At 39.8% G+C, this 23,022-nt stretch overlaps 1 protein-coding gene across 1 annotated transcript; it reads right to left on the reverse strand.

The window, feature by feature from the left end:
- Nucleotides 1-20,928: 20,928 nt before the first annotated feature.
- On the reverse strand, nt 20,929-22,085 carry LOC131821938 (olfactory receptor 10A3-like). Its single transcript, XM_059158312.1, has one exon. The coding sequence runs from the start codon at nt 21,922-21,924 to the stop codon at nt 20,980-20,982; it is 945 nt and encodes a 314-aa protein (XP_059014295.1). The 5' UTR covers nt 21,925-22,085; the 3' UTR covers nt 20,929-20,979.
- Nucleotides 22,086-23,022: the final 937 nt, after the last annotated feature.

The raw sequence follows: 23,022 nt of genomic DNA on the forward strand, positions 1-23,022 counted from the left end.
TGAACTCCGGTGTCTTATTTCTCTTATTGTAATTGAGTAAGGTGGCACTTGACCATACCCATAAGTCTTTTGTGAGCTTTGTAAGGACAATTTGGGATCCCTGAAGCCAATCAAATTTGGGACAAAGAGAGAGTTTCCGTGCAGGGGTGATAGTGAATTTGCAAGTTGGCCCCTTCTGGATAACACACCTACCTCCAAAAGTATTCTATTTTGCATGTCCTCAGGCATGTCCTCGAGCCTGAGTGGATAGGCTGAATTGGACAGGATCCCAGACTGCGAGAGTTTCTTGAACGAAAAATGGAGGAAATACACCCTGTGTGCTATAGTGGAAGATTGCACAGGCACAGTGGGAGTCAAAGAAGGGAACCATCTCTTCTACCTCGGTGTGGGAGAGGAGCCGTCTGCACTTGGGGAGAAAGGTGTGTTTCCCATACACATCCTTCAGGATTAGGACAGCATTCATTAGGAGATAACAGGGACGAGACACTAAAGAAAACATAGGGAACCACTAAAATTATCAGTGAACCTTGAGGTTGACTGGTTTTATTGACTAAATGATGTTTTTACAAAGCTGACTGAGTGTAAAGGCTAAGTAAACTCAGGAAGCATTTAGAGTTTTTTATGTATAATAAATACATTTTTAGAGTCTCCAAATGCCTTTATATTTTGAAGTGTCTCCTTTATTAAGTGAATGGGGGACCCAGCAAAATAAGAACGTAGAATTCTTTCCCCTAATGCAGAAGAAGGCCACAGCACCCAGGCAGGCTTGGGGTCAGGAGTCAGCAGCTCCCTGACTGGAATAAGGGACGGGGCTACACTGTGGATAAAGGCCCTAGAGTCAGGTGGCCTGAATTTAAATCTTGGGGCCACCACTCACATAATCTCTCTGTTCCAACTTCATAACATGGGGCCAACTATAGTACCAGCTGCATAGGTGTCCTGGGGATTCTGTAAGAGAATATGGGTAAAGTACTTGGGACAGAGCCTGGCACGTGGAAGGCATCCAGTCAGTGCCCACTGTACACAGAAGGGGGGCCACTGGCCTGGCGACCCTGCAGATTACAGAACACAAGGTCAAACAGTTTAATGCAGGAGCTTCTTGCCATGTCACTGCCTGGGGTTCTTTACAGTCAGAAAATGGAGTGAAGGCGGATAATGACAGGTAACGAAAAGACCAGGGTGAAAGTGGAAAAATAAGAGAAAAGAATCAAAGAAAAAGGAAATCGAAGTGACGGTGAGAAACATCTAGACAGAGAGGGAAGGTGCAAAGGAACCCACACTTACTCTGAGAGGGGCTAAAGGTGACAGGGAAGGAGCTGCATGGTGAGCTGGGCTCTAGAGAAGCCTGTGTCTTCAACCACACCCACGGGCCTCAGTTACGCCGTGCTCCTTTGTCTGTACTTCTCAGAGTTCTGCTTCATATTGGAACAGTTACCCGTGCCCATTAGAAAATACTTGGAAATACCAGGAAATATTTTAAATGATATAAATGACCTCTAATCTCATCAGCCCAGAAGCATGCACTGTAAATAATATTGGGTAATTCCTTCCACTTCTTTTTCCCCTAAAGTGTGTAAATGACAGAAAACTAAATAGCTGTCTCTACGTGCAGCTTTAGATACAATGAGCTGAAAGGATTCTCCGCAGATGAGCAGGGCATGTTTGGAAGGTGACAGGAAGCCGCTGTCTCCAACAGGGTGATTGTTTAGGGAAGCTGTCCCTGAAGAGGTGGCCTCTGAAGAGAACTCTTCACAAAGTGAGTCACGGGGGTAGCCAGAAAAAGAGTGCTCCAAGCAGCAGGGGGAACAGAATGTGCGCAGGCCCAGAAGCAGGAGTGTGCTGACATGCTGGAGGAGCAGCAAGATGGGCAGATGGGGGTCAGTGGAGTTAGCAAGAAAGAGCGTCACAGGAAACGAGATGGAGGCCCAGCAGGAGGGCAGGGCATGGAGGGCCTTGTACGCTTGGGAATGATTCTCAGTGAGCCGGGAAACCACTGGGAAGTTCTGAGCAAAGCGGTGTCCAGTATGTGGGCATGTGGGTGCCACTGGCATGACTCAGCTACCTGGTACAATTCATCCCACCCCCTTCCACTACCGACCCTCTTCTTTCTCCACCTGCTTTACATGTCTGTCCCATATTCCATGATTTCTACTTTTTGAACTTCTTTGGATGAATAATTTCTACATCTTCATAATGACTGATGGCTACAAAGCTCCATGACTCCTTCTCCATCTCACTGGTTTAACTTCGTTGCCAGCCTCTCTACCCCTGATGATGTGCTCACGAGGGTAGCTGCCATCTGTCCCGGTATGATGCTGTTTGATGTCACTGACTATTTTCCTTACGCTGTGCCTTTTATTCCTGTGACTTATTCATCCCATAACTGGAAGCCCGTATCTCCCCCTCCCCTTCACCTGTTTTGCCCATCCCCCACACTCCTCCCCTCTGGAAACTATCAGCTTGTTCTCTGGATTTATAGGTCCAATCCTCCTTTTTGCTTATTCATGTTATTTTTTAGATTCCACATATGAATGAAAGCATATGATATTTGTCTTCCTCAGTCTGACTTATTTCACTCAGCGTAATACCCTCTAGGTCCTTCCATGTTGTCTCAAATGACACAGTCTCAGCCTTTTATGGCACAGCAATCTACTCTGTGTGTGCGTGCGTGCGTGTGTGTGTGTGTACACTACATCTTCCTTATCCATTCATCTGTGGATGGATACAGGTTGCTTCCATTCCTTGGCTATTGTAAATAAGGCTGCAATATACATAAGAGTGCATTTATCTTTTGAATTAGTGTTTTTGTTTTCTTTGGGTAAATATCTAGTAGTGGAATTACTGGATCATATGGTATTTCTATTTTTAATATTTTGAGGAAACTCCATACTGTTTTCTACAATGGCTGTACCAGTTTGCATTCCCACCAACAGTGCACAAGGGTTCCTTTTTCTCCACATCTTCTCCAATGCATGGTTTCTTGTGTTTTTGATTTTAGCCATTCTGACAGGTATGAGGTGATATCTCATTATGGTTTTGTTTGCATTTCCCTGATGCCGAGTGATGTTGTGCATCTTTTCATGTGTCTGTTAGCCATCTGTACATCTTCTTTGGGGAAAAGTCTGTTCAGATCCTTTGTCCATTTTTTAACTGGATTGTTTGATTTTTTGATGTTGAGTCATATAAATTCTTTATATATTTTAGATATTAACTCTTTATCAGATACATCATTTGCAAATATCCCCCATTCACTAGGTTGCCTTTTTGTTTGTTAAGGTTTTCCTTCGATAAACAGAAGTTTTTTTATTTTAATATAGTTAGTCCAAATAGGTTATTTTTGCTTTTGTTTCCCTTGCCTTAGGAAACATAGCTATAAAAATGTTTCTATAGCCAATGTCAAAGAAGTTACTGCCTGTGTGATCTTTTAGGATGTGTTTATGGTTTCAGGTCTCACATTTAGGTCTCTAATCCATTTTGATTTATTTTTGTGTATGATGTTAGAAAGTGGTCCAGTTTTGTTCTTCTGTGTGTAGCCATCCAGTTTTCCCAGCAGCATTTATTGAAGAGACTGTCTTTTCCTCAGTGTATATTCTTACCCCTTTCATCACAGATTAATTGATCATATAATCATGGGTTTATCTCTGGACTCTCTATTCTGTTCCATTGATCTGTGTCTGTCGTTACGCTAGTACCATACTGTTTTGATTACTACAGCTTTGTAGTTTATCTTGAAATCTGGGATTGTGAAACCTCCATCTTTGTTTTTCTTTTTCAAGATTGCTTTAGCTACTTCGGGTCTTTTGTGACTCTACACGAATTTCATATTACTTGTATTATTTGTTCTAGTTTTGTGAGAAATGCAGTTGGTATTTTGGTAGAGATTGCATTGAATACGTAGATTGCCTTAGTAATATGGACATTTTAGCAACATTTTTTTTTAAAGATTTTATTTTTATTTTCATTTTCATTTTTATTGTTTTTAATTTTTTATTTTTTATAAACATATATTTTTAACCCCTGGAGTACAGGTATGTGAATCGCCAGGTTTACACACTTCACAGCACTCACCCAATGTCCATAACCCCACCTCCCTTGTCCCAACCCCCCTCCCCCAGCAACCCTCAGTTAGTTTTGTGAGATTAAGAGTCACTTATGGTTTGTCTCCCTCCCAATCCCATCTTGTTTCATTTATTCTTCTCCTACCCCCTTAACCCCCCATGTTGTATCTCCACTTCCTCATATCAGGGAGATCATATGATATTGACTTATTTCGCTAAGCATAATACCCTCTAGTTCCATCCACATTGTCGCAAATGGCAAGATTTCATTTATTTTGATGGCTGCATAGTATTCCATTGTGTATATACACCACCTCTTCTTTATCCATTCATCTGTTGATGGACATCTAGGTTCTTTCCATAGTTTGGCTATTGTGGACATTGTTGCTATAAACATTCGGGTGCACATGCCCCTTCGGATCACTACGTTTGTATCTTTAGAGTAAACACCCAGTAGTGCAATTGCTGGGTCATAGGGTAGTTCTATTTTCAACATTTTGAGGAACTCCATGATGTTTTCCAGAGTTAAAGATTTTTTTATTTATTATTTTGACAGACAGATCAGAAGCAGGCAGAGAGAGAGGGGGAAAACAGGCTCCCTGCTGAGCAGAGAGCCCTATGTGGGGCTTAATCCCAGGACCCTGAAATCATGACTCAGGTCCAAGAATTAGCAACATTAATTCTTCCAAACCATGAGCATGGAATGTCTTTCCATTTCTTTGTGTTCTTTTCAGTTTCTTTCATCTGCGTTTTATAGTTTTCAAAGTACAGGTCTTTCACCTCTTTGGTTAGATTTATTCCTAGGTACCTTCTTATTGTGGGTGCAATTGTAAATGGTATTGTTTCCTTAATTTCTTTCTATTACTTTGCTATTAGTGTATAGAAACACTACCAATTTCTGGCTATTAACTTTGCATCCTGCAACTTTAGTGAATTCATTTATTACTTCTAATAATTTTTGGTGGAGTCTTTAGGATTTCTATGTATAATATCATGTCAGAGAATGATAGGATTTTTTAATGTATCTCATCTCAGAGATTCAGTACAGTATGAAAAAAATAAAATAGAATCGAAAATAAGCAAAATAGAAAAATAGAATCTCAATATGGAGAACAGAGAAAAAGCAGTATTTAAATAAATAATTCAGCCATAGGGGTGCCTAAGTGGCTTAGTTGTTAAGTATCTGCCTTCCACTCAGGTCATGATCCCAGTGTCATGGGTTCGAGCCCTAGATCGGGCTCCTGCTTAGCAGGAAGCCTGCTTGAACCTTTCCCGCTCCCCCTGCTTGTGTTCCTTCTCTCACTGTCTCTCTCAGTCAAATAAATAAATTAAATTAGTAAATAAATAAATCTATCATAAACCTAAAAGTCAAACAAGTTGTATCTCAAACTTACATTCTAGTCCTGCCCCCTGTACCAAGACAAAGTGAAGGTTGAATCACAGAGACAAGTAAGGAAATAAGGGCTCCCTCAGATCAGAGTCGTACTTAAAAAATCTGCATGATTATTAAAGCTATTATTATTACAACTATTATTATACTATTATTATAAAACATAGAAAATAAAAAAATTAACTGCACATTCAACTCAAAACAGTATAAAGGAATAAAATATATAAAAAGTAAGGGGTTATGCTCAAAGAAGAAAACAACTACAGTATTGTATCATAATGTATTTTCTCTCTCTCTCTCTCTTTTTTTTTTTTTTTTTTTTTGAGAGGGGAGAGAGAAAGAGAGCATGAGGAGGGACGAGCAGAGGGAGGGGAAGAAAAAGAATCTTAAGCAGGCTCCACACCCAACACACAGTCCGACTTGAGGCTTTATCTCAGGACCCTGAGATCATGACCTGAGCTGAGCTGAGATCAAGAGTCAGATACTTAATCACCTGAGCCACCCAAGTGTCCCTATTTTATCTTCTTTATGATTTTCTTAACATTCTCTTTTCTTTAGACTACTTTATTGTAAGAATACCATGTATAATATATGCAGCACACAAAATACATATTAGTTGGCCATGTTATCAGTAAGGCTTCTGGGTAACAGTAGGCTATCTGTAGTTCAGTTTTGGGTGAGTCTAAGTTACATGGAGATTTTCAGCAGTGTGAAGTGTTGGTAATCCTAACCTCTGTATTGTTCAAGGGTCAACTATGGTTTGCAAAGAGGAAAACAATATACAAAAAAGTTTTTTTAAAGATTTTATTTTTTACTTATTTATTTGACAGACAGAAATCACAAGTATGCAGAGAGGCAGGCATAAAGAGAGAGGCAGAAGCAGGCTCTCTGTTGAGCTGAGAGCCCAATGTGGGGCTCGATCCCAGGACCCCAAGATCATGACATGAGCTGAAGGCAGAGACTTAATCCACTGAGCCACCCAGGTGCCCCATAACGTTGGTTCTTTTATTTAAAAATGCAGTAAATAGGAATGCCTCTAGAAAAATCTAATCAAGGAAAGAGTTAAAATTGAAAAACAATATTACATAAAAGAGACTGTTCAATAGATACCAAGAGTCTAACAAGAATATGAGAACATAGAACTTGACCTTTGACCTGTGCATAAACCTATCCCACTATTAAAAATAACAAGTGTGGGAGGTGTGCAAGTTTTATTTACATAATTTCCAAATTTATTCTTTGAAGATAACATAACCTTGATAACTTTACCAAACAGACACAAAAAATGAAACTTTATGTAAATCTCTTATGAATATAGAGCCAAAGTTCTAAATCCAATACGAGACATTTTAATTCAACAATGTGTTAAACAATCAACTCCATGATCAGGAAAGGTTTATTTTAAGAAGTCAAATGTAAATAAAAACTGCTAATATAATTAACTATGCTAAGGGAGACAAAACAGTAGCAACATGTTAATTATCATTAAGACACTGAAAGTGTTCCCAAAATGTAAGAAATAATACAATTCAGGAGAGGCTACCTATTGCCTAAGATGAGGAAAAAAAACTTACTAATACATTTTTGTTATAGTTTATGAATCATAACAAATGTAACACAGGGTTATTGCTTTAAAATATTAAAATTAAATAAATACTGTAGCCTCCCACAATCTCATTTCTTAGAAATTAACCACTACCAAACTGTCATGTGCTTTCCTCGAAGGCTTTTTTCTTCTTCAATTTCTTTTAATTATGTTAACAAATACATTGTTTTAAAAATTAAAATATTCCAACAATATATTGAGAATAAAAGTGGGAGTCCTTGGGGGTGCCTCGGTGGCTCAGTTGGTTGAGCATCTGACTCTTGATTTCGGCTCAGATCATGATATCAGATCATGATATCAGGGTTCTTGGATCAGGCCCCACATCGGGTTCCATGCAGAGCACGGAGCTTGTTTGGGATTCTCTCTCTCTGCCTCTCCTCCCACTCTCTAAATAAATAATAACTTTTTTTTAGAAGTCCTTCTTCTGTATATAAATGTATGTATCTACACACAGAGATATGGCTTAAAGAAACAAAATACACGTAAAATAAGAAGCTCAACATTATTTGAGACCAGAACAATGCCAACAAAACAGTGAGATACTAATTCTCACCCACCAGGTTGACCAAGACTTAAAAATTGTAAATAGGAGTGACTGGGTGGCTCAGCCAGTTAAGTGCCTGCCTTTGGCTCAGGTCATGATCCTGGAGCTCTGGGTTCCAGCTATGCATTGGGCTCCCTGCTCAGTGGGGATCCTGATTCTCCCTCTTCACCTCCCCCTCCTTGTGCTCTCTCTCTCACACGCAAAAATAAATACAAAAAAACCTCTAAAAAGGTAAAAAAATAAATAAAAAATTTAAGAATTTTTGCTGGTGAGACCATGGAGGAAAAGGCATTTTTATTTTCTGGCCAGTCATCTCACACTATTTATCAAAGTTAAAAATTCAGTTTTCTTGCACATAAAAATTGTACTGTGAAAAATTTATTCTAAGGAATAAAGCCCTAGAAGTGTGTGATGGTTAATTTTATGTGGCAGCGTGACTGGATGACATGCCCACATACGCACACACGTGCCTCACTCAGGCACCTACGCCTCTGCTTTCCCATTGGATCCAGCCCATGTCAGGCACCAGCAGAAGATTAGAGGATGGGGGAGAAGGAGGCCAGGATATGTGTTCTCAGACTCTGTCTCTGCCCCGCACCATGGATCTGGTTGTGTCTATTCCCATTACAACTAGCTCTTCTGTTAGGCAACCCTCTGGTCAGCCTTTAGCTCCAGCCTTCACTCATCTCTGGTAGCTCTCATTCCTTTTTTCCATTTCCTGCCTAGAGGTATAATGCTTTTACTAGTTTCAGGGTGTTTCACCATCCCTCATGGGTCCCCTTAAGCCTGCCTATACCTTGGTAAATACTACCTTCATTAAATTCACTTCCAAATCCCCATGAATGTGTCTTCTCTTTGTGCAATCCCTTAGAGAGTGGGTGGACCAGGGGTATTCAAAATAGACAAGATACAGTCTTGGTTAGCTGTACATGTAGAAAGACCTAAAAAGAGAAGCAAACCACTCTACGTTGGTAGGTGGCAGGTTTAGTAATCATGGGGACTTACATTCAAGGCTTCTTTTCAGCAGCTGCACAATGAGTAGATGTCTGCACCCACCCACCAGAATCTTAAAGTTTTCATGGGGCCTTAACTGGGTTTTGTTACATATGACACCCCAGATGGTCTCAACAACACCTTACTCTTTCAAGGCCGTGTCCTTGAAACTGGTTGTTATTGTGGGAACTGTGGGCAGAAGGCACATTGTAAGGACAAGAAAGGGAGCAAGGAGCCTCTGATTGCCTGGGATCCTACTCTTAGGTCAACTGGTGGTTATGTCCTCTCCATGACCCCCTCCAATATAGGAACTGCAATATCCTTGGAGTTGGTTTGATGAGTTATTCTTCCTAATCAGAACAATCCTTGCTGGAAGCGATCTATCTCCCTAATTCTATCATCTTCAAGTGACCTCAAAGGAAGTGAATCATTGGGCTCTGGCTCTATCTGGATAGCACTCAACTATTGTTCTAATTCTTAATAATGCCCACTTACTGGAAGCACTGGGAGTCAGAGGGGCTCGCCATTACAACCCAGATCTCAGCTGGGTTCTTCTTATTCTTCAGGACCAAGAAAAGTCTCTGATGATTCAGCCACCATCAGACTTGTAAGTCTCTCAATACTGAAGAGAAGCACACCCAGTTATCATTGTTTTCCTGTGAAGTCCAAGATAATCAACTAAAACAAGAACTATGTAAGCTTCCTGGTTCCCTAATAGCCATAAATCACTTATCATTATTGATTCTTTCTTCTTCCTAATGCCCCATGACCTATAAAATACTAGTATTAGCAAATTTAGTGAACATTACTTGAATCTCTCCACCAGACTCTATTTTTGTCTTGAATTGCCCAAACTATCCAGGTTCTAGCAGCAATCAAGGTCTCTCTACAATAATGGTGCCCTGCGGGCAGCTAGGACAGTGAGGTGGTCGACATCCACACCAAGTCTCACAAAGGCAGCTGAGCTCCTACCCGGCCAGCAGGGGGCAGCAGGCAAAAGATCAAGTGAACTCATAGGTGGAAAATGAGATGTACATACCAGCACATGTGTATGAATGTGTGTGTTTAACATGAGATTCCAACAGGAATACATATGCTTTTCAAATGCCAATGACACGCTTACATAAATTGAACACATATGAGACTACAAACAAGATCTCAATAAATTTCAAAAGATAGAAATCGTATAGGGTGCTGTGTTTCACCAAAACAAATTAAGGCTGAAAATTGGTAATAGAAAACCGGGAAAAAAAAGGGTTTCTAAGCCCTTAGAAATAAATACCCCTGTTATAAATGACTTGAATTTTTAAAAATATTTTCCATTTTATGGCATAACTACAAATGAGTCATTATCCTCTGAAGAAAGCAATGTGCATCACTATTTGTCCAAAGTGGTAAACTGCGTTGGTGGTATAGTGGTGAGCATAGCTGCCTTCCAAAGTGGTAAACTGAAGATAATTTTTAGCCTTAACACTATTTAAAAATGAGTGTGATTTATAAAATGAGTTTGATTTATAAAATGAGTGTGATTTATAAAATGAAACATTTACTCAAAGTGCTAGAAAAATATAAAAATATTATTGCTAATGTAAAAAAAAACTGATATATATATAAAGGTACAAATTAGATAAACTACAGAAAATCAGTATACTTGATTTAAAGGGGGAAAAAAATACTTCTATGAAATGGCCAATAATTGGCACCTCCTGGGCGAGTCTGTCTAAAGAAGTTAAAAAAAAGAAGAAGAAGAAGAAGAAAAGAAGGAGATGTAGGAAAAGAGAGAAGAAAATGCAAAATATGAATGAGGAAAAATATATCACCACAGGGGTAAAAATACTTTGCTAGATTCAATATGATGCTATGTACCATTTTGTAACATATAATTTAAGAAATATAAATGAAGGGGGTTATTGTCCATACTGTGTTAGAGCAGTAGTTTCCAATCTTTCTCACATCATAGAATATTTGGAAATGATAATATTAAGGTTATAACGCTGGTTTTTTTTTTTTAAGGATTTTATTTGTTCCTGGACACAATAAGCATTACGACTCTGGCCATCCCAGCACCTCTATATTTATGGTCAGCTAGTTGGAAGCTCTCTTCTAGAAGTCCTGGACCATGCAACGTACCAAGGTGAGGGTAAGGGGAGATAATAAGGAAGAAAATGCTGAAAGAAAGAAACAAAATGACCAAAATTATCATGTTTTTCAGATATTATTATCTAAATTGGCAGAGAAAAGTATAGGAAGCACCCCAAGAAAGAACCAGAAGCAGAAACATTGGGGGTTATTCAAGGGAACTCTAAACTCAGAATCAATACATATAAGCATGAGGAGGAAACATTAGAGCTAATTACCAGAATGGTTAGTGAGGAATTACCAGTGGTTGGTCAATGCCTTTTCCTTTGCTTCCGCTGAACAGTAGGCCAAAATCTCGTTTTCTGTGAAACAAAAGCAGTTATGTGGGTAAGGGGAAAAGAGACTCAGGATAGTTTTCCAGGTGGGGTGAGAAAACCATGATGGATGGATGTACTAACAATCAAAACAAATTTTAAAACCACTGGCCCAACTCCACGCAGTAGCATCTTCTGTTCCTCCAAACAGATGGAGGGAAGTTCATCAGAAACCATATCCCTAGATAAATAAATTGGAATTTTCAGTCCCAAGGTGAGATGAAAATCAAGAAACATGAAGCACTGGAGGAAAGCTTTTGCTTTGAAAAAGAGGAACCCAATTTTATAAACAGAAGAGATAATACCTAACAACATCACAAAAAAAAAAAGATGGTAAAAATTATTTCAATTAATATAATCATATATGTTTTACAAAATCATGCTTCTACTAAATGAGAAATACTTTAAATTATAAGCATTGAAAAAAATATTAGAAAACTTATTAGATAAGAAAGAGAATGGGCTGGCTATAGAAGTGAGTGATGTCAAGGAAGGGATGGGTGGGCTAGAAAAGTAAGTCAAGTTATTTGCTCCCAAAAGCAACACAGGGAGACAAAATTTGGAGGAGTGCCTGCCTGGCTCTGTCAGCAGAGTGTGCAGCTCTTGATCCTGGGGTTGTGAATTCGAGCCCCACTTTGGTGCAGAGGTTACTAAAATAAACATTTTTTTAAAAAGGAAAAGATTTGGAAAACATATGAGAAAAGTTGATATATGAAAGATATATCCAGAAACCCAAGGCTTTATTGAGAGGAGTTCCAAGGAAAAGCAAATGAAGACAATGGAGGAGGTGAAACAGTCAAACTTTAAGAAAACCCCATACAGCTGAAGAAACACAGAGTCTTTAGGTCACAAAGTCTCCCTGAATAGTAAGCGTGATGGATGGAGGTTCAAATGCAGATCTCATGATAAAGTCCAGAGTAGCAAGAATAAAGGGGAATGCTACAAATTTTTCTTGAGAGAAAATATAATTTCACTCTGAAGAACTAAAAGGAAAAAAAAATCCACATTGCTCTTCAGCAACACATTTGTTTCAAGAACACAGCAGAGTAGCATGTTCAAAAAAAAATCTGAGGAAAGCTGCTTTTGTACCTAAAGCTCTGCATCCAAATAGCACATAGTAGAGATAAAGAATAGAGCATTTTCAAACATAAAAGAACTCAGAAAGTTTATTGTTCTCAGAATCTTCCTGAAAGGACTACTCAAAGATATACTCCAGGTATACCTGACTAAAGGAAGGTCTCTCTCTCCTTCCCTCTCTCCCCCCGCCTCTCTCTCTCACACACACACCAAAATGCTAAGTAAGAAACAAGTAAACCATAGAACTCAACCCAAGTAACCAGTGCTGCAAGCAATCTCAACATGGCAGATAATAATTCAGGGTGAGGGAGGGGCTTTGGGGAGGAAGGAGATAAGAGCGTGCTAAGGTTTTAATCTTACTGAAGGAGAAGGATATGGTAGATAGAGATGTTGGTGAATGATGGATCAATCTAAAACCCAAGTTGAAAGTTTTAAGAATTTAACTCATTCAAAAACGTAACTCACCAGTTTACACTGGGATGCAAATTAGTACAACCACTTTGGAATACAGTTAACTATTATCTAGAAAAGTTGAAAATATGCATAATCTAACTGTATGCTTTCAACAATCACCTTATTTGTTCTGTGTCTATTTTAATTCGGTTGTGGTTTTTTTTTTTTTTCCTTAATTCTGGAGATCATCATTAAGAACCGGTACCTCTCCTCCTAGAAATATCACTTTATTTCATGAGAGAGCATTTCAGGAGCTCTCTTCAGCTCCATCCCAGTGCCTTATTCCTCTTCACCAATCCCTCAGTCTCGGTTGTGCCAGTATTATCCTACTCCCTCCCCATTCTGTCATCCCTGTCCCTTCTGCCAGCACCCCACTCACTGGGACAGTCTCATCCGTCAGCTGATGGGAATGTCTGCATCCACGCTGATTCCCTCTTAATTCATTCTCTACTCCACAACTTCCCAAAGACATTTTCAAAACGCAGTCTGTTCATGCCTGCCCTTAGCTTAAAATTTTTCAGTGTCCTTGGGGTATACAAGAGACTTCAATTAGAGCTGAGGTCATATTAGCCAAAGCATCCTCTAATGATAATGCTTCACTTAATTTGGTCGTGGTTCCACGAACAGCTTTTACAGTCTTCTCGGTACTCCATACATGAACTATTTCTCACAGGAGAAAAACAGCCCAAAAAATCTCAAACCAAACCAAACTCAAAATCAAAGCAAAGCAACAGAACTTTTTCAGTATCTTCTTTAACACACCAGTAGGGTCCTACATGCCTGGCTCCCGCTACCTCTCCAGTCATGAATCCCACACTCAACTTCCGTGGGTTCTTTTCCTGGGATGGGCGGCCTGCTCCGCAGAGCCTTTGGTGTTTCTGCTCACAACACTCTTCCTACCTCCTGCCCTCCACAGATTTTCTTGCGATTTCCTATTTAAACTTCAGATATTAATGCAAATATCACTTTAATAGATGTCTTTCTTGACCTCTTCAGCAAGGAGAAGTGTGTGTGTGTGTGCGTGTGTGTGCGTGTGCACATGTGCATGAGTGTGCATGAGTGTGTGTGTGCATGTGCATACGCGTGTCTGTGTGTGGTCATTGGTTTGCATTATATATTCCTTCATGCACATCTTGACTTAGAACGATATGCACATTTGTGTGATTATTTGATTTGCGTCTTTTGTGATTTACCATGGGCAGGAACACAGTATCTTGGTTCCATATTTGAGAGTCTGACACAGAGGAACGCCTGAGTACATAGTAGTTGAATAAAGAAGTCAGTGGGACCTGATGAGCATAGGCGATGGTCAAAAACTCAGAACTTGGGATTAGAGGAAAAGACCCTCTATTTCCACTTTTGCTGCTTATCCTTGGACAGCGTCTGTAAGCTATCCACAGCTAGATGTCCTCCTGTGTAAAAGGAGGGTCACAAGCCACAGGATCGTTAAGAGCATTAACAGAGGGCTCAAGAGCACTCCCGCAGGCCCAGCTCCTAGCAGGCACTCCAAAGTGTGACTTACTTTATTTTCATCCTTCTTTATTTTTCTTCTTCTATTGCAAAATCTTCACATTGAGATGTTCTCCCTGTTTGCTCACATGCTTTTCAATGTGATTTGCTGACCTTTCAAGGGCTCCTGAAACTTCCATTTCGGGCCCATCTATAAAGCATTTGAATGACACCCAGACAGGAGATGACAGCACTACCATGGCTGGGGTGCAGAGCGGGGGTGCACAGGCTGCAGCCCCAGAACAGACTCCTTCTGGGGCTCATAGAATGTGTCCTGAGGTGGGGGTCTCTACGCTCTGCTCTTTGTCTTTTTTTGTTTTTTTCACCTGTATTGTATTCTCAGGGGTTGTTTTTTTGTTTTTGTTTTAGGGAATACAGAGCTGTGTTTTGCTTGTAGATTTGTTTTGTTTTTACCTTAGATTCATGTGCTTGTGTTAGACAAGTCTGAAAGCCTAGAAGAGTTAGCTAGGGAAAACTGTTGCTTTCTCCTCGGAGTTGAGATTGGCCAAGGTGTCGGAAATTCATGATTGACTAAGGCTTGGTGAAATTTGGCCAACTTCTCCAGGATCAAGCGTTTGTGAGTCTGACTTGTCAGCGGTGACAGAAGGGGCTCAGTGAATGGGAACATCTGGATTTAAGTAGACTTTAATTACATCACACACCACTACTCTAGACCAGGGTTTTAACTCTGGGAAGAGGCTTCAAAGTGTGGCTTCATTAGAAACGCAGGAATCATTTTAACCTAATTGCTCCCTCATCACAGCTTAAAACTGACACCTAAACCTTTAAGAATAAACTCATATCCCTGGTTCCTGACACTGTTCGCCCTTGGTAAACGTTCCCAGAGGTCCTGAACACTATTACTGATTTCAGTAAATGTTTTCATGATTTCACTGTAGAGTTAATGTTTAACAAGTTCCACAGGAACCAATTTCCTGCTTGAGGAAACTTCCTTACCAAGTTCCCTAATTATTCCCAGACAGCCATCACCCTGTGGAATCCAGCTAGCCAAGGGAGGTTGTTAGTAGACCGCACATGGCAGGTACAGTTTAGTTACCAAGGAAACAGATCAGCTGTACAGGGAGCCATATTTGACCAGGAAGTTGTAAGCATGTGTATTTCTGCTGCCTTTTGTTTTCCTTTAGCATAAGGGGGATGCCAAGTAAATCAAGGGATATAGCCTTCTCCAAAATCATTGAGAAATTGTCTACAGTGAATTCTTAGGACTACCATTCTCAAACTTTGTAGTCTCAGGACTTTTTTATCCTCTGACAATTTATAGAGAACCTCAAAGAGCTTTTATTCATACAGATTATAGTAACTGATGTTTACTATATTAGAAATGAAAACAAAGACATTTTTAAAATATTTACTTAACTCCTTTAAAAATAACAATAGTGATCCATTCCACATGAACAGAAATGACATATTTTTAAGTGATTAAATTTTTTTATTTATTTTCAGCATAACAGTATTCATTATTTTTGCACCACACCCAGTGCTCCATGCAATCCGTGCCCTCTCTAATACCCACCACCTGGTTCCCCCAACCTCCCACCCCCCGCCACTTCAAACCAAAAAAAAAAAAAAAAAAAGACATATTTTGATGGAAAATAATTATATTTTCAAAAAGCATTTAGAAGAGGGGCATTGTTTTTGCAATTTTGCAAATCTCTTTGATGTCTGGCTTAATAGGACATAGCTGAATTCTCAGTCTGTTGTGATATGATGTATCATGTAGTTTCTGGCAAACTCTACTGTACATTTCTGAGAGAATGAGAGATAAAAGGCAAATAATATCTTTAAAGTAATTTTTATCTCACAGAACTCCTAAAAGGGTTTCAGCATCTGTCAGGAGTCCCCAAACTAAGTTTGAGAACCACTGTTCTAAACAAAACTGCAATAAAATATGGTCCCTGAAGAGTTTGTTTCTAAATGAAACAAAGAAATGGAGCAAGAAAAAAAAGGTTGCAGGTACTAAGATGGAAGTATCTGTGCCCTACTCTTGATATTTCCACTGTTTTTTGACCATCACGACCTAGAAGGAGTTCTGGCCTACTGCTGGGATGTTGCCATAACGGCACCAGGGATGGTCAGCTCCTGTTTGTGGGTGATAATCAGAAAATCAGAGAAATAGCCCATCTAGAAGCCCTAATACGTAAACCAAGTTTGGCATATTTTTATTTTGAAACATTGACTTGATAGTCTATAAATTGCTGAATATCACAAGTCTACGAAGTTTAGTTGCAAAGGCTAAAATGTTGGCAAAAGAAGAAGGTCATACTGGGGAACAGTAACAACAGAGATTGAAAGAATTTTTGTGTGCAACGAATGCCTGCTGTCCCCTCTTAAGGCCTGGTGGAAAAGTCAAAAATTAGGGGAGATGTGAGGTTTCTGAAAAGAATTACCTTTGTCTAGAACCACAAAGCAACTATTTCTTGTGCCCATATTGTTCACATGGAGTGTCAGGAGAGTTGCACGAGGACCACGTGATGATCCTAGGTCTTGTCTCTCCTGCAAGAACAGTATTTGAGGGCGCCTGTGTGGCTCAGTCATTAAGTGTCTGCCTTCAGCTCAGGTCATGATCTCTGGGTCCTGGGATTGAGCCCCGCTTCGGACTCCCTGCTTAGCTGGAAGCCTGCTTCTTCCCCTCCCACTCCCCGTGCTTGTGTTCCCTCTCTCACTGTGTCTCTCTCTGTCAAATAAATGAAGCCTCAAAAAAAAAATTTTTTTTTAAGCTGCATTTGATCTTAACCGTTCTGCCCACAATCTCTGCTAATGACCTGCTCTGGCACTACAGCGCTAGGCACTGTGGCCCCCTCCAGGAGGGTGCTCCAGCCTGGGATGTACCCTGGGATAACAGCTCAGGGTGTGGCCATAGGAGAAATGCCTGGGACACGTAAGCCCAACTTGAGAGTGTTTTCACTTCCTTTGGTTCCATTATGGAAGATACAATAAAGCAGCGGATGGTCCAAAAGCACGAAAGCAGACATCCAAGAAACATGTGTTCTCATCCTATACAGCCGCAAAATAATCTTGAATCCTTGGACAAATTATTTAATATTCTCACCTCCTCTGTTAAATGGTATTGTTGTGAAGAATAAAATGAGCTCAACCACATAAGGGGCTTAGCCAGATATGTAGTAAATATCCTATAAATACTAGCTACTTTTAAAATGCAAGTTTGATTTTTGTCTTTCCCCTATGGAACATCCTTCAGTGACTCTCCCATACCTTTCAACACTGAGTTCAAATGCCTTTGTTTAGCTCATAAAGTCATTCACAGTCTGAATTTATTTTCTGTCATTCTTCAAGTCTTCTATGCAACTGTTATACAATTCCGCTCAAGATCTTAAAATCCACCATGTTACATGGGGAGTTAGAGAGGAGAAGGGAGTTGGGGGAAATTGGAAGGGGAGGTGAACCATGAGAGACTATGGACTCTGAAAAACAATCTGAGGGGTTTGAAGTAGCGGGGGGTGGGAGGTTGGGGTGGGGTACCAGGTGGTGGGCATTATAGAGGGCACGGGTTGCATGGAGCACTGGGTGTGGTGAAAAAATAATGAATACTATTATGCTGAAAATAAATTTTAAAAAATAGTGTTTACTTAAAAAAAAATCCACCATGCTTTTCAGACCAGCTTTTCTCTAGGTGTAGAGTTTTCTTTCTTGTTTTTGCCAAATAACTAACTCTTGTCAGTCTTTACAAACTATAACCACAATCATCTCCTCCAGGAAGTCTTCCTGGATTCCTAGTCCTAAGAGTCTTATCCAGTGAAGTCTCACAGCACAAGTGCTAACCACAGTTCTAACACTCACCACACAATATTGTTAAGGGTTTGTTTATTTGCTTCATCACTCAAGTAATCTCCTAGAAGTTTTGCCTAACATCCCACACAGCAACGGACACATGTTAGGTACCCAACAAATGGTTTTGATTTTATGAATGGATAGTCAAGTGAGATTGCAGACATAACCCACTATTGTGAATGTGTAATGTGTGGGACATGAGATAATGCTTATGGTGATGGTGATGGTGGTGGTGAAGGGGGTGGTGATAGAGGTGAGGATGGAGGTGGTCATGGTGGGGGAGGGCAAAAGAAAGGAGGTGGTAAAAGGGGAAGAATGAATATGACCCTCAGCCTTTCTGCTCCTAAGCCTGACAAAAAAGGTACATCTACACCTATTAAGGACATGAAACTTGCCACTGCATTTGTCGTTTGCCCACATTCTTTGACCCCAGGACTGATGTGATTGCTTCTATTACTTTCTCTGAGTTCACCAGAGATGATACTGGTGAACCACGAACAGGTTTAGCTCCCTGAGCTTTCAGCCCTGAGATTAAAGCAATTATATGCTTGAGCCACTAGACAGCAGTAAGAATTTAGTCCATCCTTTGGCAAGGTACATAAATCCCTCCTGGAGCTTTCATTCCTTTAAGGCTTAGAGGTACCATCCTGACCCTTCTTTCCAGATCCACTTCCTTTATTCCTGATACTCTTCCCCCAGCCTCCTCCTATTAGCTCTTTTGTCCCTGGAATCCCTACGACTTCACAGCTGTCTTTATCCCTCTGGGATCTATGTAACATTTTGTCCATTTGTATCTTTCTCTTCCTCAGGTAGGATCATCTCAGCACCAGGTCCGAGACACACCGATTCAGCACATCTCCTGCTTTTTTGGATTATTTCCATGTAACTTCAGACATTCTAGAGTCTCTTCATCTTAAGAAGACCTTCCCTGAATCATGCATCCCTCTCTAGGTGTTACCCTGTAGCTCTGTTCCCCTAATTCAGAACCTCCATTCTGAGCCTGACCTGTATATCCCAGCAATCAACTTAACTTTGATTTCACACAGAAATCCCAAAATTTACTCATCCAAAATTGGATTTCTCTTCCCAAATTCTTAGTTTCCAGTGTTCCCTCTCTCAACAAATGGAAACCCCATGCACTTTCTGCTCCAACCAGAAATGTGGGTTCATCTTTCACTCTTCTCTCTCCTACCCTCTCCCCCATACAATCCCTTATGAAGTGATGTCAATTTGATTTCTTAAGTATATATCTACACTGCTCACCGTCACTGCTGTCACCCCAGACCAAGCACATCACTCTCACTTGGGCTGTAGCAATTGTCTTCTCCTGCCTGTTTCCACTCTTGAACCTCAATATCAATAATAATAATATCAATAATAAGCCAGAAAGACATTTTAAAACGACAGACATGTCTGTGTTGCTGCTTCGCTTAACTCACTGACCACCTATCATTAGTAGGTGAGTTCAGAGTTCTTGTATCGACAAGATTTTACTTGGTCTAGTTGATGCCTCCCTCTTCATATCATCATCTCATTCCTCCCTCGCTGCACACTCTCCTCCCTTTCCTGGAATGACATTAAGTTCCTTCCCATCCAGACCATCACACATCCTTCTTTCCACATGGATGACTCTCCCCCTCATGCTGGAGTTGAGCCAGGATAACTCCTACCTGTCCTTGAGGCTCAGTTTCAATGTCACTTTCTCAGGGAGGTTCCTGAGAAAGTCATTCCCAATGCCACGGCTCTCCCCCACAGCAGCTCCAAATCAGATAAAGCCTTCCTGTGATGATCCCATGGTATCTTGTGCTTTTCCTGTTTAACAGTTATCACAACTCTAATTATGTTTTCAGTGTGTGGCTATTTGTTTAGTAGTTATCTCTCTCATGAGACTATCTTACTAAACTTTGTACTCTCAGGACCTAGTACAGTTTCTGATATATAGAACTCATTCAACAAATATTGTTAAACAAACAAATGATCTTCAAAAACAATCCCATGCTGCTTTCCAGTCACACACTCAGTGAATATTCTTTTTTAAAAAAACAAATATTTAATTAATCTATTTATTTGTTAGAAAGAGAGAGAGAGAGCACAAACAAAGGGAGCAGCAGGCAGAGTGAGAGGAAGAAACAGACTCCCCACTGAGAAGGGAGCCCGATGTGAGGCTCAATCCCAGGACCCTGGGATCGTGACCTATACCAAAGGCAGCCACTTAACCCACTGAGGCACCTAGGTGTCATAGGCGAATATGCTCTAAGATAACATGATGAAAGCTAAATATGGGCTATAATTTCTGTAGGTCCCAGAATAGAGCCATGTGATCCTTTCAGTAAAGAACTGCTCTTTTCAACTCATATAGATTTTCACTCAAAAAAAAAAAAAAAAAAAGCCCATCTCTTTATTGTTTTCTTAGCACTCAATCCAGTCAGCGGGGCACAATGGGCCTTCAAAGCCAATCTGAATTACATTTTTAAAAAGTAATTTGGGGGCACCCAGGTGGCTCAGTCAGTTAAACAGCCAACTCTTGATTTCTGCTCCGGTCATGATCTCAGGATCCTGAGATGGAGCCCTCCATTGGACTCTGCACTCAACGGGGGCCTGCTTCAGGATGGTCTCTGTCCCTCTGCTCCCCTCTGCCCACATTCTCTCTCTGTCTCTAAAATCAATCAATCAATTTTAAAAGTAATTTGGTAATATTTATAAAAGTTTGCAAACTCTCAGTTGCTTTGACCCATTAAACCCATATTATGAAACCTCCTCTACAGAAATTAAAGCCACCTTTTTTATGTGCTTACAACTAGTTTATTTACCATACTGCAAGGGGCAAAACCTAACATAAACACCTATATGGCCACCAATAAATGAAATTTAAAGACTCTTTTATATCCAATATTAATGGACATCATACATTTATTTTTTAAAAAAGAAATAAAACACTAATATATGAAGATACCTAGAATATATAACCAATATGTAGACATCAAGAGGTTAAGTATCACACACCAAGAAATGCAAATTGTTGCCACCATTTATTAAGTAGATTTCAGTCAAACAGTGACCAAGTATCACATGGCTTCTCAGCGCAGTCAGAGTAAGTGTGAATCCACTTTTCTGTGCCACAGTTTCATCAAAGCTTTTTTCATCTCACTGTTTCTCAAGCTGTAGATCAGTGGATTCAGCAATGGTGTAAGAAGTGAGTAATACAATGACATCAGCTTCTTGGTTTCTGGGGAGTAGCCAGATTTCGGTTGTAAATAAGTCATATTGGCCGTGCCATAGAAGAGGGTCAAAGACATGAGGTGGGAGGCACAGGTGGAAAAGGCCTTTTGCCTCCCAGTGGCTGATGGCATCTTCAGGATGGCAAAGAGAATCCGAATGTAGGACAAGAGAATCAACACAAAAGGAACCATGACAATCAAAATGGTGCCAGTGAATGCATAGATTTCAAACAGAAAGGTATCTGCACATGCAAGTTCTAGCACTGCTGGGGTTTCACAAGAGATATGATTGATTTCATTGGGACCACAGAAGGGAAAACTGAAAACCCATGATGTTTGCACAGTAGCCACCATGATCCCTGAGACCCAGGAGAACATTATTAATTTCATGAAAACCCTTTTGTTCATAATCATTGGGTAGTTCAGAGGATGACAGATTGCAGCAAATCGGTCATAAGCCATCGCCCCCAGGAGAAAACATTCAGTGCCACCAAAAAAAAGGATGAAATACATCTGTGCAAAACAGCTTATAAATGAAATCGACGTTTTCTCAGTGGAGAGGACCACCAGCATTTCAGGCATAATAACTGCACTGAAACTTACCTCTACCACAGACAAGTTCTGGAGGAACAGGTACATGGGCACGTGGAGGCTCCGTTCCAAGGAGATGATGACTATAATGATGACATTTCCCAACAGAGTCACCAAGTAGACAACCAAGAAAACCCCAAAGATCTGCTCTTGGAGTTCAGGAAAGTTAGAAAAGCCCAGGAGGATGAATTCAGCCACAGAGCTTTGATTTTGCCTTTTCATTTCAGTGGTGGAGAGTATTTTGTTTTTAGGGACATTGTATACAAATTATGAAGTCAGAGTCCAATAGCTGAGAGTCTGCGTCTGCAATTCCCCCCAGATATTCTTGGCCTAAGATGTAAAGAGAAACACGTCCTGACCAAATTCATTTTGGTGATTTTAGAAATGGACAATCACTCTGAATAATGAACCTTCCAAATAAAAAGGAGAAAATGAAAAATGCCAGTTCAGGAGTCTTGCCTGAAAAGTATAAGATATTATCAAAATGCTCTTATAACTTACATGTTATATAGTTTGATTTTAAACCTAGCCTTAAAACAAACATTGATATTTTATAACTGAGATTCCATTCCCATAACATTGCTATCAGAGTTATCTGTTTTTCTCAATTTTATATAAATAGTTGTATTTTAAACTACCAAAAATAAAAATAAAGTATTGAAAATAGACAAAGGGAAAAAGATATCCACAAAAATTTTTCAGACAACCTAATGACTCAAAGATACAGCACAGTTGATTTATATTTATTATAAATATTTATCATTTCAAAATACCAGTACAAAGATTATTAAATATGAAAAATATATCTAAGTTCAACTGCAGTTGTGGATTCCTGCACAGTTTTCATATCTCATATTTCATTATTTTAGATGATCTATAAATAGTGTGAATTGCTTCAGGATTATTGATTTTACAAACACTAGTCATGGACAATTATATGGAGATTGGCCTGCAATGGAAATTTTAAGAGCTAGTTCTTTATGACTAATCCTTGTGACCATGATATTTAAGAATCACCCAATTCTGATCATTCTAAACTGATTTAAACATTTCCTGTCTGTCTGTCTTTTCTCTCCCTCCTATTTTCCTTCTTATCATTAATTATTCCACAAACACTGATTGAACAAGTACCATTTTCTAGGTTCAGTAATCATAGGCAAACATTGGATCCTCGGCTCAACAAAAAGTGGGAAAAAATACATAGAACAGCATTCCACTGTTATGCCAGTAATTCAGTTTCTATCTATTATACCTTGCTCTGTGTTTTTCCATTATCAGCAATTGACGTGTGTGTGTGTGTGTGTGTGTGTGTGTGTGTGT

The sequence above is a fragment of the Mustela lutreola genome, chromosome 1 (genome assembly GCF_030435805.1).
Source record: "Mustela lutreola isolate mMusLut2 chromosome 1, mMusLut2.pri, whole genome shotgun sequence".
Classification (NCBI taxonomy): domain Eukaryota; kingdom Metazoa; phylum Chordata; class Mammalia; order Carnivora; family Mustelidae; genus Mustela; species Mustela lutreola.